This window comes from Parambassis ranga, chromosome 8 (assembly GCF_900634625.1).
Source record: "Parambassis ranga chromosome 8, fParRan2.1, whole genome shotgun sequence".
Taxonomy (NCBI): domain Eukaryota; kingdom Metazoa; phylum Chordata; class Actinopteri; family Ambassidae; genus Parambassis; species Parambassis ranga.
Window position 1 is genome coordinate 17932011 of NC_041029.1, and position 27598 is coordinate 17959608.

The 27598-nt window shown below is 46.8% G+C and overlaps 3 protein-coding genes across 5 annotated transcripts; 1 reads left to right on the forward strand and 2 right to left on the reverse strand.

The window, feature by feature from the left end:
- Positions 1-493: 493 nt before the first annotated feature.
- On the forward strand, positions 494-10738 carry LOC114439945 (oxysterol-binding protein-related protein 3-like). Of its 3 annotated transcripts, none has more exons than XM_028412157.1 (23): positions 494-580; positions 4693-4916; positions 4998-5141; positions 5230-5283; positions 5368-5481; positions 5562-5729; positions 5972-6113; positions 6212-6330; positions 6407-6496; positions 6582-6723; positions 6817-6950; positions 7561-7653; positions 7909-8089; positions 8174-8248; positions 8325-8539; positions 8629-8766; positions 8850-8913; positions 8990-9068; positions 9176-9320; positions 9428-9578; positions 9656-9782; positions 9870-9992; positions 10146-10738. In XM_028412157.1, exons 2-23 carry the CDS (start codon positions 4749-4751, stop codon positions 10252-10254), a joined length of 2775 nt encoding a protein of 924 aa, XP_028267958.1. In that variant the 5' UTR covers positions 494-580; positions 4693-4748; the 3' UTR covers positions 10255-10738. The 3 variants fall into 3 exon arrangements, with proteins under 3 accessions (XP_028267958.1, XP_028267957.1, XP_028267959.1); XM_028412156.1 differs by lacking the exon at positions 494-580 and adding an exon at positions 3569-3717; XM_028412158.1 differs by lacking the exons at positions 494-580; positions 7561-7653 and adding an exon at positions 3569-3717.
- Positions 10739-12292: 1554 nt separating this feature from the next.
- LOC114440007 (TANK-binding kinase 1-binding protein 1-like) lies at positions 12293-23691 on the reverse strand. Its single transcript, XM_028412225.1, has 13 exons — positions 23491-23691; positions 16825-17068; positions 16592-16723; positions 15054-15158; positions 14836-14980; positions 14563-14756; positions 14092-14156; positions 13907-14013; positions 13635-13825; positions 13274-13561; positions 13118-13198; positions 12814-13041; positions 12293-12650 (listed from the first exon to the last, which is right to left on the reverse strand). Exons 2-13 carry the CDS (start codon positions 17059-17061, stop codon positions 12522-12524), a joined length of 1902 nt encoding a protein of 633 aa, XP_028268026.1. The 5' UTR covers positions 17062-17068; positions 23491-23691; the 3' UTR covers positions 12293-12521.
- Positions 23692-25773: 2082 nt separating this feature from the next.
- Positions 25774-27105, reverse strand: LOC114440466 (uncharacterized). Its single transcript, XM_028412920.1, has 6 exons — positions 27049-27105; positions 26769-26870; positions 26521-26691; positions 26261-26386; positions 25936-26157; positions 25774-25807 (listed from the first exon to the last, which is right to left on the reverse strand). The coding sequence occupies exons 1-5, from the start codon at positions 27098-27100 to the stop codon at positions 25973-25975; spliced, it is 636 nt and encodes a 211-aa protein (XP_028268721.1). The 5' UTR covers positions 27101-27105; the 3' UTR covers positions 25774-25807; positions 25936-25972.
- Between the last annotated feature and the right edge of the window lie 493 nt (positions 27106-27598).

Here is a 27598-nt window from a genome sequence, read left to right on the forward strand (position 1 = left end):
AGCCGAATAATGGTAGCGACACCCAGCGGTGATTTTACAGTACTGCATGTGAAAACATGTGAGTCCAAACTTTTGAATTCTGTCCGATTCACACAAACCTTTGATGTGACTGTAGCCGTGATGTCATAAATAAATAAATCAACCTTTTAGCCCAACTCCTGAATTATCTGACACATTTTACACAATCACTCCTGTGAACAGTGAAACACCAACATCAGTAAAATAAACACAATATATTAGAGCTGTGTCTGTTTATTTCATTTTTTTGCCTGCTTTTTTATATTATTTAATTTTTTATTTTTGACTATATAAAAGTTTTAAGGTTAGTTTTCAAGTTAGTCGAATAAACGGACAGAATACGAGTCATAAAATGAAGAAGAACATATTAACGCACAGTGTTTTTATTTCATGGACGCGCTGATGCTCCCAGAATGCACCTGTGCTGCCGGTGCACCTGAGCCACGCGCGCGGGCAGAAGAAGACGCAGCAGGGAGCGCGCGCGGCTGCAGCTTCACACGGACCTGTGCTCAGTCTCTGAGGCGGTTCTGAGTCAGGCTGGACCGAGCCCCCGTCGAACCAGGTGAGTTCTTCCTCAGAACAAACTGCGCGTTAAAGTTTAAAAACTCAAACTGTTTAAAGAGTTTTCTCGTGCAGCACGCGCTAAATGTTCATTTCTCTCATAAACTGAAAAACGTCGCTGGTTCTATCATTTAAAACATTTTAAAACCTTTTAAATGTGACTTTCTTCTTTTATCCGGTGTTGAGTTCTCCGCCTGTTTCCCACGCTGTGTCCTGTTTTCAGGGAGTTCCATCGAACCAAACCTGTTTTGTTTAATCTCAGTCCAGCTGCGTGTGTGGGCCTGTCTCATACATTCAGAGGAAAAACCTGGTGCGGGGTACAGAATCTTATTTCAAAGCCTTTAATAACTCCAAAGTTTTTGAAAGCTCACACAGATTAATAAGAAATAAGAAGATCAGTGAAAGTTTCTTTTAACACATGGATCTGTTGCAGCCAGCCTGAGACCACAGAAACACAGAGAAGACATGAAGATGGTTTAAAGCAAAACTACATTAATAAATGAATCACCTGGGTTCTGTTAAAAAGGCTCAAACAGGAGGGACCTCAGATGTTGAACTCTGGCAGGTGAAAGGTCTTTAAAAGTAAGAGGACTCATGTTGCACAATGTGTGGGGCCTGTTGCTCACACCTAGATTTCTTGGCACTTCAGGAATAAGAATCAGCAGCCAGCTCATGGGACGACCATGTTCTGTTTGTCTGTGCACTGGGAGAAGACTTCCACATGTTTGTCTTCCTAAAGGAGAGTTCTCCTGACCTTACAGCTGCTGGATGCTGTTTTATTCCAGGATTCAGAGGGTTCATCTGCAGTTTATTTATTTACAGTTACACATGTTTTTCCAGATCACAGGTTTATTTGGGGTGATATATTTAGAATTTTATTGACATCCACAAAGTCTCATGAACAGGTTGAAGGCCGTACCTGATTTAAAATGTGTTGAGTAACAATGGCAGCCATGTGGGATAATACGGGAACGTTTTATGGTGTTGACAGTGATGATGATGCAGGAATGCAGTTTTTTTTCGTCCCTACATCATCAACTAATGACACGAGGTCTGACTTGGTTACTATTCTAAGCTGATGGAGAACTGAAGCGTTGGTTCCTGCTGTAAACACAGAGCTGCTGTTAGTCACATGTGGACGCACCGCTCATGCATGTGGTTCTGGCACATTCCTGGACGGAGAAAGAACATGAAGATGGAGGATAAAAAAAGAGAGGAAGGAACCAGTCGGTCCAGGTCTCAGCCCTGACTCAGACGTAGATATGTAATTCATAGAAGAGATTGTTCTGGATGAATCGAACCATATTTGGTCTGCTGTGCTCACTGACTCAACAGGAATATATGGCTGCAGTTAACACACAAACCAATCGATCATGATTTATCATGAATAAATGTGTGTATCTTAATATTAAAGATGAGTTTTCTGGTCTGCTGCGATGACTCTGGCTCCTCACCGCTGCCCAAATTTAGATTTCCTCGTCTCTTTAACTGTCAGAAAAAGCTCCATCAGATTTTCTGGCAGTGATGTCGTCGTGTTTTAACGTCAGCTCGTAGCATGGCAGGGCTGTGAAGCATGCATCCATCCTCACCTTAACTTGGAGACAAATAAAACTAAAGTCTTTTCATTTATTTGGCTTCAAGCTTCCTGATTAGCTCTCAGTAACTGAAGGGGCCACTACAGTTTGAAAAGTGACAGTGTGGTTTGTGCACACGTACGAAGGTGAAGTAGGTCACAGAAAAACCTGTTGCAAGAGTCCCTGAGAATTCAAACTAATCTAACCAACGCTGAGCCTTGTTTTTTTTTTTGTTTTTTACTCCAGGCATCACACAGATGTCCTCAGATCTGTATCTTGGCCCCTCTTTGCTGGTCGGACCACATGCTTGACATAGTTGTTTAGAACATCTTCCTCTGGGCTAGTTTATGAAGATATGTGTGCCATACCTGGGCTATGACATCGATAACAGGAATTTTCTGTGAAGACGTGACGGTGTGGAAGTCCACCACATACTGTGCCCCGCTGTAATCCTGTAGCATGACATTGTGCATGGAGCTGCTATGCTAGGTTAGCGTTCCTTTGTTCATGGTACCGATTTTACACATATACAGCCAGCAAAGCTTTATTAACTTAATCTGATAGATTATGTAGGATTCTAGGTCGAAAAGTACTCGGAATTAAATTTTTGCGTCAAGAAGAAACAAGTATTGTTACAATTTTGTCTTCATTCGGGATTAAGGGATTGTGTTGGGATTAAAAATGAGGATTCTGCAAGTAAAATATCTCAGGTCCTGGAAGATAAATATAAAGATAAAGGATCGTCCTATCATTACCTAAATGTGCACTTAAAGTAATGATGTGCAGTGTAAACAGAGTATGTGTCGTCTCGTCCTGAGCATGTCTCTGTTTCTTTCCGGTCTCTCTGGGGAGTTTTTCCTCCTCCTTCCCAGAACAAACATGGTTACAGGATTTTTATTGGCTACAAGGAAGCAGCTCAGAAACTGTCCTTTGAGTTCTTCTCTTCAAAGGATGAATTCACATGAGAACGTTTTCATCAGTTAATCTTACAAAATGTGACCCTTCTTCTGCTACATTCATGGCCGGACTGATAAATCTCAGTGTCGGAGTATAGAATAAATATGGTTTCTGATGAATGTTTGGTATTTTGACAGGAAACTCTTCAGGCAACGTGACAGGTTAGATTCCTGGCATTATTCAAATATTCCGTCTGTGCAGGATTCAGAAAAACCCACCAAAGTTCCAGAGAACTGAACATGTTTAAAAGTCTTTTATTCTGTAAAGTTTGTTTTGTTAATAGCTTTGGGTGATGTTTTGATGCAGCTGGAGATACTGTGTGTTTCTGCTGCCAGCTGCTCGTCCTCGCAGCGACAGAGCTGGCCGGCCTGTTTGGTCACTTTCAGCTCCGCCCTGAAACTCATTGGCTTTGATAAGCACCGGTCTGACGAGCACTTCCTCACTCAGGTGAAGTGATGTGCTCGTGACAACACAGAGGACAGAAGGGTTTTTTGTGCTGTGACATTTTTATTTTATTTAAAACCTGAAGAGAGTTTTCTCTGGAATCTTTAGTGAGACTAGTGGACTACTGAGGCAGCAGCTTGTTGGAGACAGCAGGCCGACACAGGTGTGTTTAATTTGGCTTTCAGGGGTAACTTTCCATAGATTCTAGTGTTGTTGTGTGAATGCTCTCCATAACCACATTCTCTTCAGTTTGGTATTATAGTTGTTGCTTTCTTAGTGTAGGAGGCAGTGTGCCTAAAAAAACTTTTCTTATCATCTGAATATCGATCAGATCATCTTGGGTTAATTCCTCTGATCAGTTTGCTCATTTCTTCTACAATTTCTTCTATAATTTAATAAATCCGATCATGTGTGGATGAGGATTTGCAGCTGGGGGAAGGCGGGTGGGGTAATTTTGGTGCACACTAAAAACAGAAAACATGCCAGCCTCTTCTCAGCACATGATCATGTGTAATTTGTTGGCTGCCTGCCAGCCAGCAGCTTCCAGAATCTGGTCGGACATCTTGAACCTTCAGACTGGAATTCTAGCAACAAATGCTTCTTTTATGGCACGTTGAATGGAAGGAAACGGAAAGCTAGCAGGAGCAGGGAGAGCGATCTGTTGACTGCGGTTTCGTCCTAATTATGCGTGCTGTTGTCGGCCTGCTGGTCCTAACGGTCCAGTGGGTTTCAGACCTCCTAAGTCACCTTTTGTTGCAGGTTTAAGGTCGTTTTAATGCAAAAATGTGACATAAGCAAGTCACAGATGCCTAGAAGGTGTTGTTTGTTGACTGGGTTCAATCAAACTGTGCATGATTTAAGTGATTTCATAACATTCCTGCCCTCCCTACGCATGTTTATATGATTCAACTCTTACCTCTGCAATAGTAAATCTTTTATGCGCTCTTATGTATTGATGGAGGAAAACAGGAAGTGAAAACATAAAACACATGCAGGGACCTCGAAGACACTTCACTCTAATGAAAGTGAAATCAAAACTTTCCTTTGTGAACAAATGACTTCATCTGTAACGTGTTTGGAGGAAGTGTTTCATGGAATGTTTCTGTCCTCATGATTTATGTCTGTTCGACCTCCACAGTGCCGGGTGATCTGCCATGAGAGACGAGTAGCCCTGAAGACAGCCCCGCTTTCTCAATGCAACACTACTCTCATCACTTGGTGCCAATGGACCCTCAGGTGTGTCCGCCCCCTTTGAGCAGCAGCCAATCGATGATCAGCGGCCTTGACAAATCCCCGGCCAGCACATTCAAACCGGCGCACTCGCGGAACAACAGCTCTGGCTCCTCCAAACATTCAAAACAGGTAGAAACACTTCACGTCTCCAGTGAGGAGATGATGAATGATTCTTTGATGTCAGTGCTTCATCAGTTTTCTCTCTGTTAGTCTCGCCACTGGGAGGTGATGGACGACTTGCAGAATCTGGAAATGTCTTCCATGCCTGGCTCCTCTCTGGACCTCAGTATCCCTGGGATCTGTGAAGGCTACTTGATGAAGAGGAGGAAGTACCCGCTCAAAGGGTGGCACAAGGTGGGCATGGTGCACATGAACCTGAAGGTCATTTTTTACTGTTTGTTTTACACGACTCGAGCACGTTGCTTCGATTGGTTCCTTTCAGAGATACTTCTTGTTGGAGAGAGGAATTCTCAAGTACTCCAAGATGCAGCAAGATGTAAGTAGACGGCAGAAAAACGCTCACACAGCCATGTTACCTTCATGGATTTTGAGTAGATGCTAAAGGATTACTGTGTTTTAGATTCAGAGAGGGAAGCTCCATGGCTCCCTGGACGTTAGCCTGGCTGTCATGTCTGTGAACAAGAAGTCCAAACGCATAGACCTGGATGCTGGAGACGGCCTCTACCACCTCAAGGTACTTGTTGTTCCAACAACATGCTCCTGCACAATTCACTTAAAAGTTGATATTTATATTTTCCCCCCTCTCTCTTTCAGGCAAAGAGCCACGACATTTTCTACATCTGGTTGACCAAGCTGTGCGCTCATCGCGTATACAGGAAAAATGAAGCGCTGAGCGTCCAGCGTGGCGTCCTCCACGCTCTGTCCATGGGCCACAGCACCCTGCCAGTTATGGCAACGTTTGCCCAGCAAAACAGAGCAACGGTCGGTACAGGATTCTGCCCGATCCAATGATCAATAACCACATTAAACTCCGGACAACCTTAGTAAAAGCTTTCCTGTCCTAATTAGCTTTAAATGTGTCCGACAAATGACTGAACAGAACGTTCATACTTTGTTTGTAATCATTGATTGATCAGGGTTTATTCAGATCATTGATTGTTTTTTCCTAACGAAGGCTTGAGCAGTGTGAAGATCTCATCTCACCCTGTTGTTTGACCTTCCAGCCTCCTCACTACGCCAGCTCAGCACCAGTGTATCATGCAGAGGGGGCGACCCCCGCCCCGGCCGTTGCCTCTCACCCAGGGGTCACCAGCAAGGTGTCGGCGTGGCTGCAGCAGACCGACGACATCGACGCGACGTCCGGTGGTGAGAACGTTTTGTAATCCAGGCTCGTCATGAGTCTTTCTGTGTGTTTGCTCCTCCTCTCTGACCTGTGAGATGTAACACATGTTTTTTTTAATCAGACCTCGCTCGCTGTCAGTCAGAACTGACAGAACTGGCTCAGCTCATCCAAAGACTCCACTGGCTGGAGGGAGGCCTGCCAATCACAAACACCGATCTGGAGATGCGTATCAGCATGCAGGTGAGTTTTTTTAAAATTTTATTTACATTTAAAATGTGGTTTAAAGCTTTTACGAACATGGCTGGTCTGTTTTTAGAATCTTTCTCTGGAGAAACCAAAGAAAAAGTCGGGGAAGGTGACGGGTCACGCCAGGACGTTGTCCCGGGTCGAAGCCATGGGAGGAATGGTAAGAATCATGCTGTCATAATCAGCGTGTCCGATGCACTCTCATTAATTTAAGAATCATTCTTACGTCTCTCCTTTTTTTCCAGTTCACTTCCAGCCATCTGAGCACCAACTGCCAGTCTGTTCAGTCCATCCCAGACTATGTCTACTCTCAGCTGTCTAATCCTCAGGTCACCTCACCCGAGGCAAAGAAGCTCCATCAGGACATCTGCGCTGTTTCTCAGAAGGGTGCGGCCTTCCTCATGTAATCTGTCCAAAAATAAAATGTCACTGAGTGCTTGGCTGTGATTTAAATCTTGCTCTTTCGTGCTGTGTTTGCAGTTCACACGTCTCTCAAGTCCATCTATGATGTTTTAACCATGGAGAGGGAGAGACTGAGGCAGGCCTGGACCAGCCCGGATCTGAGGCAGAACACCTCCCATCAGCTGGCGACGCTCTGCAGCACATTGTCGGAGGTAATGCACACCTACAGCTGCGTGAAAAACAAACTCATGCCAAAACTTGAAAAACTTGGAACACAAACAGACTTTTCTGCACAAAATATTAGTATCAACCTTCACAGAACACAATGGAGGCCAGTCCCTCGCCGTCTGTGAGGATCTGTGTGAAACTGTTGAGCCGGTTTGGGCTGTTTCTAGGCAGGAAAGTTACCACAGGTGTGACCTAGTGGAACACACCTCGTCTACTTTCTGTTGCTCTTTCCTCACGCTCGTATACAATAGATCTGCTGTCAAACACTGAAACTGAGCCGTCGTGTTGGTTCCTGCTGTCAGTCTGCTTGTTGCATTGCACGAGGTTTCTTTTTTGCTTGTTTCCTGTCCGTCCTGCATGACAACGCTTGTTTGAAACAACCTGGTTTTTGGCCGTGGTTTTTTTTTTGGGTGCCTGGCAGCTGGTTGTCCCAGATTCACATATGAAGATTACAATAACTCATGTCGACACATTGCTGCCTCTTTGTGTGCAGGCGCCCTCTGGAGTCTATTCATTCATTTATTTTGTGCGTTTCTCTGCTTTTGTCCTGCATGGCTGGTCTGTGTATCCGTGCATGTTCGTGTGTGTGTGTAGTTTGACATTCAGTCCCGTCTGACCAAAGTCCACTCGCTTTCCCTGTCCTCTGACTCTTCTGAAGAATCGTTCTGCACCGTCCGTCCGGACCAGGTGTGTACTGTGTTGTGTGTGGTTTGGTTTTGTTTATGTCTGGCATTAACATGCGTCTCGCCTCCTCTAAAAATCATGGGGAAGTTGATTTGTCACCTCGTGTGGGTAGAATCACATCTCTGGGTGTGTGTCTGTTTCTTACCTGTGTGTCACCTTCGGCTGAATCGCCTTTTCTTCTGCACACCTTGCAGTTAGATTTGCTGCCTTGCTTTGTGAAAACATAGCTTGAACCACACATTGTATTCTGTCTCACAGAGGACGCCATCCCTGGGACGCCACAGTCATCGCGCACCCTCGGTGGCAGAGTCCATGGCGGAGTATTTTGACGCCAGCGAGGTGATTGTGTGCGAGACCTCGTCGGAGGCCGAGGCTTCGGATGAGTCAGGCCTGAGCGACATCACCACCACCAGCAACTCGGAGCCTGAGGAGGGACCCTGTAAGTGTCTGCCCACAGAACTGCAGCATTTTCTGACCGTCCGCACTGAAGAATAAAACTGAATCCTCTCCTCTTCCTCTGCAGCAGCTGCAACCGTCAACTACAGAGCCAGTCTGAACAGTGCACCTGACAGACCCAGCCGTGTGCCCGCTGACACAGGTACCATCACCGCCAGTGTGGCCTCACTGTTTGTTGAAACTTTTCCTTGAATACCTTTGTGTTTCTGCGGATGCAGGTCGCCGCACTACCCTCCCCAGCCCAGGAACAGACAACAGCCACATCGGCATCATGACCATCCTCTACAACAACATTGGGAAGGACCTGTCCAGAGTGTCCATGCCAGTTGCTCTCAATGAGCCGGTGTGTTTGCTGCAGAGGCTCAGTGAAGAGCTGGAGTACACCGAGCTGCTGGACATCGCCAACCACATTGACGATCCATATGAGAGAATGGTGAATGTTTGGGATGCTCAGAGTCGTATCCAGCTACAGTAGAGAAGTAGCTTTAAAGTGACTGAGGGGGGAAATGTGTGTTTCTCTAGGTTTACGTGGCAGCGTTCTCCATCTCTGGTTACGCCTGGGCATCCTGGAGGTATCGCTACAAACCCTTCAACCCTGTCCTGGGAGAAACGTACGAGAGTCACAGAGAAGACAGAGGATTCCACTACGTCAGCGAGCAGGTAACCAGCCGGAGGACGAGCTCCGTCCTGACGAGCGATGAACTCTGGGCTTAGTACGGGCTGTAATATTGTGTTGTTTTCAGGTCAGCCATCACCCACCCGTCTCCGCCTGCCACGCAGAGTCAAAGAACTTCACTTTCTGGCAAGGTAGGAGTGTTACTGTTAAATGCAGGTTCCAGTTCAAGTTCAGGAGTCGAGCCTAACTTTTTTTTTTGTCTCTCAGATCAAAGATGGAAGAACAAGTTTTGGGGGAAGTCGGTGGAGATCATCTCTTCTGGAATGGTCAATGTTACCCTCCCAAAGTGAGTCACCTTTCACCTGCTATCTTTAATGCCTTCAACTTTAAAATGTAAAGAAGAGATGAGCATAAAATGTGCCAAACTTCAGTTTTATTCTTATGTGTACGTAGCTATGGTGATCACTATGAATGGAACAAGGCTGTGACGTGCATCAACAACGTGCTGAGTCAGCAGCGCTGGTTGGAGCACTACGGTGAGGTGGTCATCAAAAACAAAAAGAGCGACGTCTGCACCTGCAAGATGACCTTTGTCAAGGTCAGGGCGCACACACACACACACACACACACACACACACGATTTGTTTTTAGCTACATGGACGTTTCTTCTTCATGTCATGACTTTGTCTGCTCATCATATTCCAGTCTCGCTACTGGAGCTCAGACAGCAGCAAGAACGAGGTGCAGGGTGTGGTTCTGGACCGGGCTGGAGAGGTGGTTCACCGGTTTGGAGGTTTCTGGCATGAAGGCATCTTCTGTGACACTCTGTCTACACCAAAGTGTATCTGGAAGCCCCGTAAGTAGCAGTAAGACATTAAAACCCCTCTCAGAATGTGTGCATTTAAAGTTTAATGATGTGATTTTTCTGTGAAGACGTGCAGCCCGATGACCACTTCCAGTTCTACGGCTTCTCACGTTACGCCAGAGAACTAAACGAACTGACCCCGGACCTGAAGAAAGTCCTCCCACCTACAGACACCCGCTTCAGACCAGACCAGAGGTACAGACAAGAATGTGTGCCTTTACATTTAAATGATTTTTTTTTGTCCTCCAGTTGTTGATTGATGTCCATCTTTGTCTTAATCAGACTCCTGGAGGAGGGAAAAGTAGCAGAGGCCGATAAAAAGAAGGACGAGGTGGAGGAGAAGCAGAGGGAAAGGAGGAAGCAGATGGCTAAGAAAGGGGAGGAGCACATCCCCAGGTTCTTCAGGTGAGACGCTCTGCTTTGGATTATCAGGGAACTAAAAGTGTCAAAGATTTGTCTGCAAACAAATGTCAGAGAGGTTTGAGTTGTACCCGAGCTGTGTCTGCCTCTGTGCTTGGTGAGAGCCTGTATTTGAACTGTTTCTGTCTGTTTCCACAGGAAATCAGTGGATGAGGCCGGCAGAGAGGTGTGGCTGTCCAACGGAACCTACTGGAAGCTCCGCAAAGACCCCGGCTTCTCCAAGACTGAAAACCTGGATCTGTGGTAGAACCTCATGCTGCAATCCTGATGCTGCGGCTGAACGAGGCCAGCCAGGCCCTAAACAACCACCAGGTGACAGGATGAAGAGGAGTAACCCGCTCCTCTGAGTAAAAATGATAAAAACACAAACCTGTGTGTTATGACTCGACCTGGGATGAGGTGAGCTGCTGCCATCATAATATGAGGAAGCAGAAAGGCTGTGTAGAAGCATAAATGAACCTCTGGTTGGGTCTTTCGTGCCATGTAGAGGTGAGGTGCCACTATGGAACACATGACGACTGATGTAGCTGGATGCCTCTCGCCTACCTCTGCCCATAATGGAACCCTTACGTGGAAACTCTAAGATTTATCACTGCTCTTTAGAAAATCGTGGGTTGTTGTCACACTTGTTGCCTCTGTCTATATGTAAAGTGTCTTTTATTTATGGGATAATTATGTGTAATAGTTCGTTTTAGCTCGTCTGTATAATCATTTTTAGTCGGTCTTGTCGACGTTCCTGACAGTTGTGATGAATTCAGAAATGAACAGCTGTCGGAGGGCGTGGGACTCGGGGAGGACTTTTTTCTGGTGCTTGAGGGATGTGTAACGGGTGAACTGGTGCTGTCCTGCTTGCTTTCTCAGTGGGTCTTACTGTGCATCTTTATCCGCTCATGTTTTGACACGTTGGTGTGGCGCAGTTTTTCTTAAAGTGTCCAAAGCCTCTCCCGTTCCTTAGCCGAGCGGTCTTCCTCTCTCACCTGTATTTTCTGACATTTATCTCACAGTTGATGCGATGAAGTATTTTTTTTTATTGATGTTTCAACAATGGATTTTAATAAGGAAAAGAGACTGCTGTTAAATCCATGTAAAATGTTTTTTTTCATAAAGGTTTTGTTTCAAATAAAAGGTAATCAGGACTATTGTGCCCGTTCTTTAACTGCTAGGAAACGACTATAGAGAATTTAGACTATGTTCCATGTGTCAAACCGCCGCAGCCCCACCTCCAATAAATCACACATTTTGATTGGTTTGATTTTTTCTTTTGAATTCCTGTTCATTTACAACACAGAAGCCCATTCACAGTTCTAAAGTGATTTATTAATTGAAGAGCCTTCACTTCGCTCTCCTCTCCTGCTGATGTTGTAAACGGTGAAGTGACCGTGAGGTATTCAGGACAGCAGCGAGGGGAACGAGACAAAGAAACAACCCCTGTCTGATGGCTGCGCTTTAAATCCTCAGTAAATACAACTTAAAAGAATCGAGTGCATAATCAGTTTGTCAGTAGATATCTTGTCTGTGAAGCTGAGAAACAATTACAGTCTAGAATAAAGATACCTGCAAAAAGAGTAAAAAGTTGTGATGAGGTGATGGCGTGTCTCTGCACTGATGTCACCTTTTTAATGCTGCCATCGTCACATGAACCCAGGAGTGCCCTCTCTGACCTCCACGCAGTTTGTGATGCTGATGTGTTGATGAAATCTGTTTACAGATAAAGAGACGGACATAGACGGACACTTGACTCTAAAACACCTTTTGTGGTACATGTTGCCACGACGACACACACATAGACAAACAGACAGAGCGACAGACAGACTCACAAGAAAAACAACAACAAAAAATCCACCTTCTTCCAAAAAGGTTAAAGTGACAAAGATTCCAACATTTCTACCCATAGAATTATTTCTCATGGTTTAGCCCTAACCTAGTATTTTTAAACTGCCTGTACATCACAGCAGTTCATACATGTTTATATACAAGCTGTTCACTCTGCACTCTCATCATTACAATGAACGATAAAAGATGTGATGCTCTCCTGAGGCTTCAGACTTCCCATGCAGGCCACAGGAGGGCAGCATCTCATCCAGCTGCTGTGTGTCTTTGCAGATGTTGTCATTTCCTCCTTCTTCCACCAGGTGGAGCCATTGAACATGTGACTTTCCTGCATTTACACCAGCCTCTAGGTGATGCTGCTCCCATGACCCAAACAGCACTATTTTCTTTTTCTATTTACAAATTATGACGAGAAGAAATCACTATTGATACAAATGTGTTGATACATACTGTGTATGTCCTCGGTGAAGAGATTTACAACCCAGAAATGAAACGATGGAACACCTAAGCTTGAAAGAGTGAAAGGCAGACTTATTGTTTAAGTGGGAAAGGTGGCTGGTTTTGAACTGTCCCACAGGAAGACCTGCAGGACTCATGCACACTCGTCAAACCGTTCCTGAATACAACCACAGTCTCTGGTGAATAATGGGTGTAAAAATGTTTCACTCAAACAAAGAAGGAAAGTCAGATCTTGCTGTTCTCCAAGTGGGAGTCGATGTGTTTGATGAGAGCGTCGTCAGGGTAACCAGTCGGGAAGGTCAGCTGACACAGAGGACAGCTACGAACAGCGCTTTCCTCTGACTCCATCCAAAGCTGCAGACAGCAGAAAAGTCACACTATAATTATTCCATAAAGTTTTTAAAAGTGTCACAACATGGCTTTAAAGGTCAATTTACAGTTAGATTATAACTAAATAAATCTGTTTAAGGATGTTGTGTGTATCCACACTGACTGCAGGAGTTGTGTGATTCCTCACATTAATAGACGGCCATGACTGAGCATGCTCAGTGTTCATGTAGGGAGGCAGATGGCAGGAGAGGGTGGCAGGACCCTCAGGGGCTGAGAAGGAGGGATGGTGGGGTTGTTTCCTTGGAGACGGGAAGGAAGGGTGTAGGGGCTGTTCCGTAGACGATGACGAGCCAATCCCGATGGCTCCGAGCGTCCGTGGCGGGCTGGCAGCCGGCGACAGATACGTGCACACGTCCTGTGAATTACACATCTTCGATATAAATAACACGGCGGACACACAGAGCTACACACATCAGGACTTCTGACATCACCTCTTCATCATCGGAGGACTGTGGGGGCGTCACCAGCGGGGTGGGTTCGGGTGGGTCGTCAAGGTGACAGAAGTGGTGAACCTGGGTGAGTGGAGGGAAAACATCACGATGCTAACATGAAGCTAAAAACACATCAACAACCAGGCTGTGGCTCACCTCAGCAGCCATAGGGAAGCCCAGGTCCAGAGCGCAGTGATGAGGACTGCTGCTCAGACTGCTGCCCCCACCTCTGTCTCCCCTCTCTCCTCCCCCTCCTCCTCTCTCCCCTCCTGCTCCATGAGCCGATGCTGGTCTGACCAGGCCCACCAGGGAGGCCCGGAGTTGAGATTTGCTTTGGCTGTAAGCCTGCATCTCCCCGAGGATGGGCCTGGGCTTGGGGAGGGTGGAGACCGGGTCCCTGATCAGACGAACTGGAGGCCTCTGGATGGCAGACGGGTCAGACACCTTGGAGAGGGGGAGTAAGAAGTGGTCACTGAAGCACTCTGTTTCTCTGAGAGCACAATGTGAGCAGCCTCACCTCGGAGTAACTACGCCGACCCTGGAACTTAGCTCGCAGACGGCTGCTGGTCGGCTGATGGGAGTAGGACGCCGGGCCGTCGTTTGGGGACAGGGGAGGTGAGGGAGTGGGGAGTAGCCTGTCAGGGGAGAGTGAGGGACGCTGGGGGGAGGTAGGGGAGAGTCGCTGAGGAGGTGGGGGAGGACGGGAGACTGGAAGAAGAGGAGAAGATGAATTTAGAATGTGAGACAGACTCAAAGAAAGAAAAAGCCAGAACCTGTCATGTGACCTACAAGACTCCTGGGAGACATGCCGCAGGAGGTCGGTCTGATTCACGGCCAGACTGCGGACATGCCCGAGCTCCTCTGTCAGCTCAGTGTAGGCCAGCGCCAAGTTCACCCTGCAGCACACAGAGAGAAGGACTGAAAACCCTGAGAGACTCCTGTACAGACGTCTTCTACTACAGAAGCAGACTCACTGTTCGTCGCCGGCCTTCTTGATCCACTCCACGTCACAGTGCTCACAGTGAGAGGAGTCCTGTGTCTGAGACAGACGGAGCTCTGTTAGGCCCCGTTCACACTGGAGAAAGTCATTCCAGCTAGAGTAGGATTGAGCCCAGACAGCCTTTAAGCTGGATGCGTTCAGACCTGTTTTCAAATCTGGCTAGCACACAGTTGTGTCCGCACTCAATCCGGCTTCATCCAGCGTGTTTGCTGTCCTAGCCGGATTCGCTAGCCACATTTGCATTCACACCTGAGCCACATTTGAGCCAACTGATTGAAATCAAACTGGATACAGCTGGATTTGAGGTGTTCACACTCAGAAAAAAACATCTGGATACATCTGGATGAGGCCCTAATCCCGCTTTAGCCAGATTTATTTCCCCAGTGTGAACGGGGTATTACAGCTGCAAAGCTTGAACAGAATACTGAGGTGGGACCAGGTCTACCTGTCTCTGTGCTCCCTGCAGCTGGGCCACCTCCTGCTGCAGCCTCTGCAGCTCCACCCTCAGCTCCTTCTCCCTCTGACAGGCGCCCTCGGCCTGGTGGCGCGCCCCCTCCAGCTCGGCCTCCAGCCGCTGCAGCTTCAGGTCCGACAGGGCGTCCAGACTGCGGGAGCTCTGCAGCGTCGGCCCGCGACCTTCTGAGGAACAAACCAGATATATGACAGCTTCATCACTTCTCCTTACAGACCACCTCTCCACCGACGAAGGGGGACCCACCTCTGGGGACGTCCAGGCTGATGTGGAGCTCCTTGCTGTCTTTGCTGCGCAGCTGTGCGCTGAGTTTCTGCAGTGAGCTCTCTCTCTGTCTGAGCACTGACTCCAGGCTGCGGATCCTCTCCACGTGCTGCTCCGCCAGAGTCGTCTGACACACAAACACCTGAAGTTAGAATTCAAACTGCCGCAAACATCTGCAGGAAAAAAACACCATGTTTTACCATCTTGTCCAGGTCTCTCTGCACGTTACTTTTCTCCAAGTGAATCTTCTCGTAAGCCTGGATGACTTCCTCCAACCTCTCCTCTCTTTCCTTGCTCTTCTGGAGCTGAAACAAACAGGAAGGATCTTAAAGGTAGGAGGTTTCCTTCTGATGCACTTTGTGTTAAATTAGTGTAACTTCTCTTTACAATCCGATAGCAACCGATTAGTTCGGCAGTTTCTCATTAAAACGAAGAATATGAATCATCTGAAGCTATAAAACATAAAAACATCATCAATCCTCCGGGTGGACCCTGTAGGAGTATTGGCTGGTTGTCACTCTCTTCCTGCTCTGTGCACCAGAGAGGTACGTGCATGATGGCCGAAGTCACAGACCGCAGCTCGTCTTCAGGTGATGCGTCCATGTGATTGGAGGCGTGGCTTCGGGATGTGATTGGAGGCGTGGCTTCAGGGTGAGCTCCGAGAGAAAGGGGCGTGTGTTTACTTTAAACCTTTAAAATCTCCTCCCCTACCTTTAACTAAGGGAAAATACTTATTAGTCAGGCAGAGTTCTCTGCCCTGAAAAAGTCAAACATGGCCAGGTTGCCAAGAAATGTTTTAAAGAAAAGATCTTGTGGACATATGAACTTTTATCAGACTGCTGCAGGAGCACAGTGTGGAGGAGTGAGGGAAATGATCCGAAGCAGAGCGCCTCGTGTGAGACGCGGCGGTGGGGGTGTTGTGGCCCGGCCTGCCACAGGTGCTGCTTTATCTTCACTGATGATGTAACTGCTGATGATTACACCTCGTCCGATCGCTCAACACGTTGTTTCCAATCCACAGAATGGAAACTTTCTATGTAATATTAAGATCAGGTATTTCCCATAATGCAGTGATTGAGAATGAATACGTATTAAATCATCATTTTTGTATGTTGAAATATTGGGTCTTTGATGGTCTAGGCTGATAGGAAGTGCAGTGAACGATGTGCAGCTGTGCCCTAACTACTCGGCTATCAGGTCAGAAGCGACACACATTCGATGCTTGTGTTTCCTAAATTATGAGGCATCTCTGTGACATACTAAGCTGAACCTCTCTGGGGTTTGTTTGCCTGATTTCGCCCCTCATCCAGCACACAGAGTTGAACTGGTGCAGAAGTTTAAACAAGGATACCAGCCTTTGCTTCACTTTGGTCTGGTTTCATTTTTATGTTCTGCTCTTTCTTTCAGTCCCTGTCTGGGTAGATGTAGGAAAACATCACAGGTCCTGGTTTGGAAGTTAACTGTAGTTCAGTTTCTGGTTTCACCTCTTCTCTGTTTTTCATTCATCCAATCACAGCGTACAGCCTGCTGCTGCCATTCAAACATCTGCCCTCTTGCTCAGGCACCCATCTCCACCCCAACCCCACCTTCCACCAGGGGGCTCAAGACCCTTCACCGGGGGCTGGCTCAGATGCTGCCAGGATCTGCACAGCCCCGGTCTCACATGCATGGCGTCAGTCCCTGCACATCCCTAACATTGAAGGAGCTCTCATTGTTCCTCCCTGGCAGAGCTGTGTACCTCCTGAGTCAGCGAGTTGATCCTCTGCTGCAGGTTGGTGGTCTCTGACTGGATCACGCTGGGATCCTTGATGATGGGCTCGCAGGAACAGCACAGTATCCTCTCCTCTCCAAACTCACTGATCATGGGGAACTGAAAGAGAGGACACAGTTCTGTCATTCAAAACATATCGGCTCGACAGTACCAAGAATCTATTGTATCCTGGTTCTATGTGCGTCGCCCTCCAGCCTGACCTCATAGTGTTTGAGCTTCCTCTTGATGCTGCTGTTCTCCCTCTCCAGACTGGCCAGCCGAGTCTTGATGTCATGGTAGGCGGCAGCCAAGGCCAGTCCCGACGCCGGGTACATGTCGTCTGGCAGCCGACTGGCCGACCAGCTGATACCGGATACCCCGACGTCATCCCTGAGGCCTTCGCCTCCTCCTCCTCCTCCCAGCAGCCCCAGCTCTCCTCTGCCAAACAGATCCATCATCAGTTATCTGCAGGAGGAGGAGAGGGAAACACAGCAGCTGATACCAGGGAAATGAACGGCAAACCACTGGCGTGTAGGCAGACAGACGGAAAGGGGACCAGCCATGTCGGCTCAGCACGCCGCTCTGCACTCTCCACCTCCCACAGCAGGAGGACCAGTGGCAGTAAATCTGCCGAACCCCACGTCCTGGCAGAGGTGACAGTCTGAGCGTGTGTGTGTGTGTGTTTGAATTGCAACCAGGAGCTGAGTGCCAGCCAGCCAAGGTTCGGTGTTTCCCATCTGCTAACAGAGAGTACTTCCTCTCTTTTCTGCCCCCTGCTTCTTACTGGCGGTTTCCATGGTTACAGGGGAAAGCTTATCCTGTTTTAAAAAAAGATGCACATCTAATTTCAGCTACACCTGCGAAAGACTGAGAATTAATAAAATAAGGATTTATGGTCCTATTTTTTTTTGAGAGGCCTCATGATATTTGACCAAAGTCAAATAGTGGAAAATAAAAGCAGAGCAATAAATGACGGAAGTCTCGGTCCAATAAAAGTGTGTTTTACAAAGAGAATTAAGGAAGAGGGCTGACTCTGACCTGATTTCCTCAGGCAGGTCATCATCAGAGCTTCAGGGCTCTGAGTGTAAACACTCAGAGCACATCAACATAATGCACACACACACACACACACACAGAAAACTGTTCTAACGATGTCTGACAGGAGCAGTTTCACACCGGTTACACATGATTAAACCTGGTGAAAACTGCTTAGAAGCAGCTGGTGGCCATGAGCCCATGGGCCAACACCACCCCTGAGTCCAGTGACGTAGACGAGGGAAGAATTTAATACTGTGTGCATGTGTGTGTGGGTGTGTGTGCATGTGTGTGTGTGTGTGTGTGGGTGTGTGTGTGTGTGTGCTTGCATGTACGTGTGTGTATGAGCCTGAAGACATCATCAGTGTAACAGGGGGAGAGGTCAAAACATCTCTGTGCAGATAACTCCCACTCTCACAGCCCACAGATTCTGCCTCTCTCTCTCTCACACACACACACACACACACACACACACACACTCACACACACACACACACACACACACACACACACACACACACACACACACTCAGCCCACGCACTGCCTGTGTCTATTGTCGATCTACCTCTTCTTCTTCATCTCCCTCATAATTTCCATCTCAATTCACTCAGCACAGGAGCACACACACACACACACACACACACACACACACACACACACACAGTGTCAGCCAAGGGCAGATCGGAGCAGGCCCATATGTCTTGATCACATGGCGGTTTCATTTATTAATGGACTAACGGTCTGCGTTACCCACAAACCCCTGCAGTCAAACACGAAGCCCCGTCTCATCTTCATACAGCATCCATGTTGATTCCATAGTGCACAGCACAGCACCACTCACCTTACAGCCAGTTACAGTACGTCCCCTTTATGCAATGGAAACACTGTTCGCATTACAAAACACTGTAATAGAATCAAAACTGCCGACAGTTTGTGTGAGAACAGAATGATCCTGAACTGATCCAACAGGCAGAGAATTAAGAGCTTAACACTGGCAGCAGGCGGGTGTGTTTCTGTCAGTTGTAGACACCATTTAGATTCTGTGCAAGGATTTGTTAAAAACTTGTTTTAGATTCTGAGACTATAAACAAATCAAGATGGAAGCTCCGAGGCTGCGTTCACTGAGTCCCTGTGGATTGATCGACGACACAATACACAATGAAACATACACCGAGGCGTCCTGATGACATGTATCCAGCCTGAACAGAAATGTAAATGTCTACATTAGAATTAGCTTCGTTCTCACTGACGGTGAGAAGGATGAAGATGTGCGACCTTTGAGAGACAAAAGAAACAGACCGGTTCACCACAAAAGGCCGAATAACTTCAATTCAATTAAAAGGAAGGAAAGACTGCTCGATCAGGATGAAGCAGGAGAAACAGGCGAGGGAGAGTCCTCGAGGACATGGCACCATGTCTGTGAGCACAGCTGAGGGCTAATTCAGCGTGTGTGTGTGTGTGTGTGTGTGCAGACAGAGACTAAAAATGAGGGTGACAGATACACAGAAAAATGAGAGAGGAAATTAGAATATTAGAATAACTGAGGGTGACACAGTATGACAAGGAGGGAGAGAGAGAGGGGGAGAGGGGATGGAAACGAGGTCGCTAAGAGAATTGTCTGCACTGCTAATGTAGTCATGTGACCTTTTCTACATGGAACACAAACACACGCAGCGTCCGCAGTGACACGCAACCAAACACACACACACACACACACATCAACAGAAACAGTATCTTCATCAGTCCCTCTTCACCTCAGCAGGTTAAAGTCTTCCTTTAACATGAGCATCTTCCTCTTTGATGAAGTGCACTCGGGGCTGGTTTAGGCGACTTCCCCTCTCACCTTACATGCATTTAAACACCACTAATGCACATCATTAGCTGTGTGTTCTAAAGGTTTCTTTTGAAATTACTAAAAGGTCCTGACCTTTTTTTTTTCTTAGCAAAGTGCCTGAAGGTGACACACACATACACAACTGATGTACTGCTTTACATCCATGAAGCTGCGCTCTGAGCCCCAGCTGCTGCTCACACACTGTGTGGAGATGACTGAACAGACCACCCACCTCCAGCTAGATTTAGGTTTTCAGAGGGAGAGGAAAGTACAGAGAGTGTAAAAAAAAAGAGACAGGTTTCAGTCAGAAGAGAGTGATGAAGGACTCACACACACACACACACACACACACACACACACACACACACACACACACACACACACACACACACACACCTCCTGAAAACACGCCTCCATGAAGAATTTTACATTTTTACATTGAAGTGAATCGACTTCCACAGAAACATCCTGATATAAACAAATCCCATTTAACATACATTACCCCCCCCCCTCCTCTGAACTTGGTCTCATCCTAGTGACATCACAGGTGATGTCACCAGTGCTTAAAGTCAGGAAGTGTTTGGCCGGGGCCTCCTTCAGTCACCTGCAGCTTCATGTGGTAAGTGACAAAAGAAACTTATTGATCACTAATCGGACGCACCGTTATCTTCAGAGTCCTTGTTTTATTCTATCCAGAAATGACATGTGTGTACGAACTGTTACCCAAACTCATATAAACACACGCATGGCTACTGTTGATGAGAAGTAGGCTAATGATGCACTTTTCCTCTTTGGTCCCACAACGTTTGCTACTTCCTGGTGAACAGGGCCGAAAACTATAGGAACAAACAAACTAGCTTAACATGAAGGCTGCAAAACTAGCTTAGCTAAAGATGCTAACCACAAACGTTTACAGGGAAGTGTTTTGTATCTAGCCTGTATAGAAAGTGTAGCCTCACGTCTGTTCTCTGTGTTTCTTTACATATTAAATACTATTAAAACACTAATAGTAAACAAACAAATCAAACCTGCAGCTAGATGCACGTTAGCCTGTTAGCATGAGTGATGTCACTGCTGGTGTAATCTGGTCCAGGATGAAATGCTCAGTGTTCAGTCAGACACGGCCTTCAGTTGTATTAATAACATCAACAAAGCTGCTTCATCTGCAGTGGACATCCAACATGGCTGCCACCGGGGACACGGTGTAACAGCCAAATTGTGGAATGTGTAAAAATATTTGATCCAACACGCAGACCTGGTGGAACTGGCTCGGTAAGATGATTGTATCGTTCACAGCTGTAGGAGAATGTCTGAGCCTGTTAATCGATGTGTGTGCACGGTCCTGTGGGATCTGATCACACTAAATACTGGTGCAGACAGAGACCAGAGGAACCAGATGGGGATAAAGGGGGACAAATGTCCATGTGTCTGGACTAATGCTCATTTAAAATGATCAGAATCTGCCTTTAATGCAGATCACCTCTGTGATGGCTCCACTGGCTTCTGTTCTATCCCTGGCTGTTGGCCTGCCCTCCAGGCAGAGCTGCACACAGCTCCCAGTCAAATGCTTCAGATATTGTCAGAGCTCATTAGTTCAGATGTCTTATCTAAGGGCCGCTGCACCTGACCCCTACCATTCCCCCTGCAGGTGGTGAGCCTCGTAGCTAACTTGGTGCTAATGAGGTCAGACCAAGTCAAGTCTGGTTTAATTCATGACTTTGAAACACAGACCAGAGACATTAGGTTCTCAGCTTATATGTCTGTGTCTCCATATAATGTGGTGAGTGTTATACTCAAAACAGTGACTGTATATAAAGATGCACCCCCATTTAAAAGGGAGGGGTGTGTGTGCTCCATGAGGAAGTAGGAAGCGATGATGAAGCTTCACCTTCCACCGGGCTCCTGCATGTTATTCCACGGCAGCGCCTGTTACTGAGTTCATCTCTGCGTTAGTTCTGAGTGATTTTTTTTCCACTCCATTCACTACAGGGTGGGCTGGTAGAATTAGTTTGCTCATACTAATACATGGGCTTTATATTGGAGGCAGACCTGACTTTAAATCACATGTTTCATGAATCACTCACCAAACTGAGATTAAAGAGAGTTTTTGGTTGAATTTGTGCCTGGTTCAGTTCCAGATTCTGTGTCATTCAAGGACTGGATTGGAAAAGGTTTTTATTTCACAATATGAAGTCAGGACTGACCTCGGTCAACATATCAACCTGTCCCTGTGTTGTAAAATAAAGATTAAAATAAAAGGTATAATATATTATTATAACATAAGTACCATAAATATATGGAGCTACTAAAGCTCTGCTGAATCAGGGTGCGGGATGTTCCATTATCAATAACACTGAGTGAACTAACACCGAGCGTCTCTGTGCAAATATCCGCTGATTCAGGTTTTCCTTCAACAGTTTATAGGCGAATCAGCTGTCAGTGTGTGCATGCACCAATTTCCCCTCAGGGATCAATAAAGTATCTACCGTATTTTCACGCCTAAACGCCTAAAATTTTCAATAATCAGCCGTGCGCCCAATAATCCAGTGCGCCTTATGTATGGGTTGAGTACCTGACTCAGGGATGTAATAGGTACACTACGCGATACGCAGCACGGGGCATGAGAAGTCAAATGAGAGCGTGGCTCAGGGAGCTGTATGTAAAGAGCCCGGAGGGTTTTTTTCATGCATCACCGTCCCTGCTGATCTGCTCCATGTGCGCCCGTCTGACCGCCAGTGTAAAAAACCAGAAACCAGGTGAAGCACATGAATTCAGAGCTTGTCGTAATTCCAGGAGGGTTAACAGAAGAACTCCAACCGCTGGACACTGGTGTAAACAGGGCGTTCAAAGTAAAGTTATGAGCGGCGTGGGAGCGATGGATGGCAGACGGCGAGCGCAGCTTTACTAAGACTGTGAGGTGGCGCCTGATGTGTCTGCATTGACTGGTGTCCGAGCTTTTGCGAAAGCCGGCATCATTTCTGAACAGACAGCCGGCAACGACGGTGACGGGTATCATCGGGCCGGTACTGAGACCAGGTATCAGTACTCGCCCATCCCTATAGTTCTAACCTCAGCCGTCAAGTCTACCATCTTTATACAGTGTACGACCCAAAAGAGCCACAGTTTAACACCATCTTCCTGCTATTCTCATCGCTTGCGTTGGTTTGTTGTAGCTTTTTTGTTTTTAATCGCACGGCATGATAAATGCTGAATAATGTACCACAGCCTCTAAAAGCTGTCGGAGGAAAGAAAACAAGCATTTTACAGAAAAAGTAAAGAAAATCAGACTCCAGGCCTTTAAAAGTGGGGGAATTAGCACCGTGGAAAAAAGAGGTGGTGGTGGTGGTGGGTCATGTCCCCCTCACCCCACCAGTGGCAGGTTCCGCTCCTGTATTAACGGTTGTGTTCCAGAAAACCAACAGCACCTGAATGCAACACGATCAATGTTCTAAATCAGCGTTGTTAAAACGTCACCGCGGGATACAACACGTCCCCTGTGTGTTACATTAATTAAAAAAATCACGCGAAGGTTTCGATGTGGTGTTAAAAAGAATAAAGAATAAAGAATAAAGAATAAAGAATAAAGAAGCCGCTGAGGTCCTCCGGTCTGCGCTCAGGACGCCGCATAGCGCAGCTGTGGGACTGGAGAGAGTTTCCTCCACCTGATCGAGCCTTGTGATATTTTCTTTCATTTCTCAGATATGAGTCTGTTCCTTCTCATGTTCATCAGCGCGTCACTGCTGAGCCGCTTCCCCGGGCAGCATCCACCTCTTCCCGGGCAGCATCCACCTCTTCCCCGGGCAGCATCCACCTCTTCCCGGGCAGCATCCACCGCTCTGCGCCACCAAACATCCCGACCGGAGCCGCTACATGAACCGCTTTTCACCGGTAAACAGAGACGACGGTACATAACATAACACACACACACACACACTTATATATAAATTAATACACACGCACGCACACAGGCGCAGTGAGAAGTTGCAGAACGGACACATCAGGACGCGGGTTTCTTACCTTTGTGAAGGAAAGCCATGAAGATGATGGTGTTGATGGTGCTGAGGAGGGTCGACATGACTGGAGTGTGACATCAGCACTGCCGTGAGTGTGTGTGTGTGTGTGTGTGTGTGTGTGTGTGTGTGTGTGTGTGTACACATCCCCACTCCCCTTTTAACCATATAACACGGAGGGGAGGGTGAGAGGGGAGAGGGATGCTCACAGAGGAGAGAGAGCTCAGTACTTTATTTCTGATGATTAAACTGAGACATCTAAACCAGCCAGATTTGATCTAACAGCACAAAATCTGTATAATATAATATTATAACTTTATTGATCTTTGCTGGAAATTCTCTTGTTTCAGCAGCAGGATCAGCAGAGTGCATTATAATGAATATTATACAGCATGATAGAATCTGTGGAAGTAAGAAGGAAGTGATGAGGCTGGATGTATGTTTTTACAGCATCAACATTTTCATTGGACGTCAGGTGTTGTTGTTGTCTTTTGTGGATGTTTGAGGAAAAGTGGCTGAGACTGTGGAAGTGAGCAGATACAGACACACTCTGATCCTGCTTTGGTTTCTGGCTTCAGACTCTCATGGCCTCCCTGATGGCGTCCTGTCATGGACGTCCTCATGTGGCTTTGTTGACCTTCCTCCAGCGTGCATGCCCCTCATCATGAAGTTCTCTTACCTGGACTAGCTGCAGCACCAGGTCCTCTCCAGGTATTCTCCCTGCTGCCTCCTCTGAGCCTTCACACTGTGAATGTTTGGATGGTGTGTGTGTGCTTTTTTTTCTTAAATTCCAGATTTGTTGCACCATTTAAATGTGTTAGCGGTTATGTAACACACTCCCAATCTCCTGCTGCGTCAGTTGAACACATAAAAGAATGTTCCCTGCCTGACTGATGTGCCGCTGTCCCGCTTTTTGTAGACACAATTTGACTCTTGTGTTTGTGTCGGCGTATAAACAGCACGTCACATCTGCCTCCTCGGTCGCACGCATGCTGACGTCAATAAGGTAATTATGAATGTGAAGAGCCACACACACACACACACACACACACATATAAAGAGACATGTGCCACTGTGCAGCACAGGAGCCCAGTGTGCGGTGTGGCTATTAGCTCACAGTTCTAATGCAGGTTTCTGGAGTGTCGCCTCCACTTCTAAGATGAATGGTTCCTTAGTATTTATAAGCTGTGAGCACCTCATGCATTTATATGCTAATATCTGCATGCTGTTTACTTTCTGCAGCCGTCTCTGCCTCCACCAGCCTGCTCCCTGTTTACTTCTATAGCTGTCCATCATTATGTGTGTCCACTGAGCTGCTGTATAATTAATAGTGTGAACGCTGCATCTCCTTCACTGCTAGTGTTGCTGATCTTGTCCTGCTTTTTCTCCTGAATCCTAGTTGATCATTTTAAAATTTGATTGGAAGGAAATGAGTCTTTTTTATTGTGTGGTTAGAAACACAGGTGTGTGCTGATGCCCTCATGGAGAGCAGCCTCTGTAGATGAGTCCAGTGAACTTGCAGTGAAGCGTTCTGAGCCCAGTCCCCCTTTGGTTGGCTTGTCTTTGTCTCCCCCTTGTCTCGGTGTCTTTGAATGTCTGTCTGATCGTCAGCTCTGCTGCTATCTGTGTCAGCTTCTCGAACATGAGTCACGTTGAATCCACTGGCCTACATTTATAGCTCAGATCCCTGTACAGCACTTCTACTGAACTGCACTGAGTCCGGCACGCAGAGACAGAGATCAGATGAGATGTGAGCACGGAGGCTGCGTGCTGACGGCAGCACTGTGACAGGGCAGCTGCTGTATCCAGCATCCAGAACAGGTTCCAAGCTGTGTCCCAGTCCGGACCCAATGCAGATACTGTCATAGTTTGACATGCGCACAGAGTGGGAAGAGAATGAGCTTTTGGAATCATTTCTTGTTTCTTCTCATGTACAGTTAACCCCGTGTGGTTTTCATGCTGCAGCTTGTCTTTAAGTTTCCCTGAAGGTTTCCTGTGAGGAGCAGATGCAGCGCTTAGCATTTCTTTATTTAAACTGTTAAGACTGAAAAAAGCAGAATTTCTCTGATTTTTGTGCTTTTCTGTTTCAATAGAAAAACATGGTGACATCTGGTGGTTAATCCTCAGTACTGCTTAAGCATGGGTGGATGGATTACTCTGAGACCAATCTGCCACAGTACAAATATGTGTTATTGTTCAGTGCAGTATGAAGCATTGATCATATTTATTTCATGTTGCCTAAAATATCTGTAACAAAAAGGGTCTGATGCCAGTTTCATCATAGCAAATACTGTACATGTCAGATGTTTATCATCACAGTGACACTCCTCACTCCTGACAGCAGTTCTTCCCATCAAGGTGTTAAAGGTCGGGTAGGAGATTTCACTCTGAGCACCAGAGAGGTATACCACAAGGTTAAACAGAAAACTGTGTGTGTGAGAGAGAGAGAGACAGAGAGAGAGAGACAGAGACAGAATCCTGTATGCAGACTAGGAAAGCACTTTATATGCTGTCGGAGCACAGATCAGCAGCGCCATGCTGAGGCTGATGCTTGACGGGGCTCCACAGACGATCCTGGGGTTTTCACCCAGCAGAGTTTTCAGGGCCGCCACGTTGCCACAGAGGTTTCTGGACAAACAGCCGGCGTTCAGCACGTCTCTGGAGTTCAGTGTAGCTGCAGAGGGAGGGGAGGGGAACACAGGGACCATCAGCATGTTCCTCAGCATGCAGTTCAACAAATCACAGGGTAGCAGTTTGTATCAGCTTCTTAAACTCACTGTTGCCGCTGAAACAACTGTCCTCGGCTCCCAAACAGGACGCGGTGGCGTCACAGCTCCCTGCTTGACTTTGAGTTGAGTTTGCACATGAAGGGCACAGCTTGCCGTTCACTGCAGTACTGGGAGCTGGAGGAGACAGAAGGACAAAATCCAGAGATGATAACTCTGATCCGAGATTATAACAGTGATTCTCTCTGAAATATAGTGGCAGAAAATCTATAAAGAAATATATGGACGTGTTTGTTTGATGCTGCTCTTACTGGCCAGTGTCTGCATGTTGCAGTTGTCGGTGACACAGCAGAGCTGGGTGAAGGCTTCGCGCCTGTATCCTCTGTTCACAGACCATTCGGTCTCAAGGGTGAGCGGCGTGGTGCAGTTCTGTACTGAGGAGCAGTTCTTAACGACTGTAACTGTACCTGGAGGACTGGTCACTGGGGAAATATCAGAAGAAAGGAAAGATTGTAAACAAAAATGTTTCCCCAATAGGGTGTTGTCCTGCAGAACTCACCTCTAGTGACAGTCTGACATGCGTTACTCGTGGCAGGGCAGTTAACCGAGGCCGAGCTGGAGCAGATCTCATCGTTGCAAGTATGGCAGCGCAGCGCCTCCGCTGTGTTTTTAAATGGATCAACAGTGAAATTAAACAGCTCTAACACTTCACACCAAATGAAACAGGAGGTCAAAGCTCCAACAAGTGGATGCTGCTCATGTTTTTTAATTCACAGTCTCATTGAAGTTTATCACAGTGAACAATAAATACAGTCAGGGTGATGTCATCATAATTTTACCTGTCCGGAGCAGCGCTGAGGCCAAACAGACAGTCAGCAGCAGCAGCTTCATGGTAGATGGAGTGTGTCCAACAGACACACACCGCAGCTTTTATACAGTTCTGCTGCAGGTACAGCAGCCACTTCCTGTTGGGTTAGAACAAAACAAAATCCTTATCAGGCTTCCTCTAATCTGTGGGATCTAAGTGGGAATGGACAGAAATATTCATAGAAGATCTGAACACACTTGATGTCCACGCTGTCGCCTGGTAAACCGGCTGAGCTGCTGTTTATCTGATCACTTCACAGCTGTCTGCCTCTGAGCTGCTACAGCGGCTCGGAGACGGTCTGAAGTCACGCTGCACTGAGTGAATTAGTTTTAAAGATATGCAAAAGAGACTAAAAGCTGACACACGTGCACATACCCTTCATGCCTTTGACGTCCACGTCTGACGCAGATGTAAAACTCTGCGTTTCAAAATTGAACTGTTCTTCCCTGATGAACAGGATGTACTGATGAGGAGGGGAAATCCATCTGAGCTGATCTAACATCTCATCATTTCCTGGGTGA

Excerpts from the sequence above, each read along its gene's own strand:
- LOC114439945 (XM_028412157.1), top strand. The coding sequence starts at position 4,749 with ATGCAACACTACTCTCATCACTTGGTGCCAATGGACCCTCAGGTGTGT. Across the intron at positions 6,497-6,581 it reads TCGAAGCCATGGGAGGAATG|TTCACTTCCAGCCATCTGAG; the intron begins GTAAGAATCATG and ends CTTTTTTTCCAG. Across the intron at positions 8,914-8,989 it reads GAACTTCACTTTCTGGCAAG|ATCAAAGATGGAAGAACAAG; the intron begins GTAGGAGTGTTA and ends TTTGTCTCTCAG.
- LOC114440007 (XM_028412225.1), bottom strand. The coding sequence starts at position 17,061 with ATGATGGATCTGTTTGGCAGAGGAGAGCTGGGGCTGCTGGGAGGAGGA. Across the intron at positions 14,157-14,562 it reads TGCAGGGAGCACAGAGACAG|ACACAGGACTCCTCTCACTG; the intron begins GTAGACCTGGTC and ends CGTCTGTCTCAG. Across the intron at positions 12,651-12,813 it reads AGTCATGGCCGTCTATTAAT|CTTTGGATGGAGTCAGAGGA; the intron begins GTGAGGAATCAC and ends TGCTGTCTGCAG.
- LOC114440466 (XM_028412920.1), bottom strand. The coding sequence starts at position 27,100 with ATGAAGCTGCTGCTGCTGACTGTCTGTTTGGCCTCAGCGCTGCTCCGG. Across the intron at positions 26,692-26,768 it reads ATGTCAGACTGTCACTAGAG|TGACCAGTCCTCCAGGTACA; the intron begins GTGAGTTCTGCA and ends ATATTTCCCCAG. Across the intron at positions 26,387-26,520 it reads CAACATGCAGACACTGGCCA|CTCCCAGTACTGCAGTGAAC; the intron begins GTAAGAGCAGCA and ends TGTCTCCTCCAG.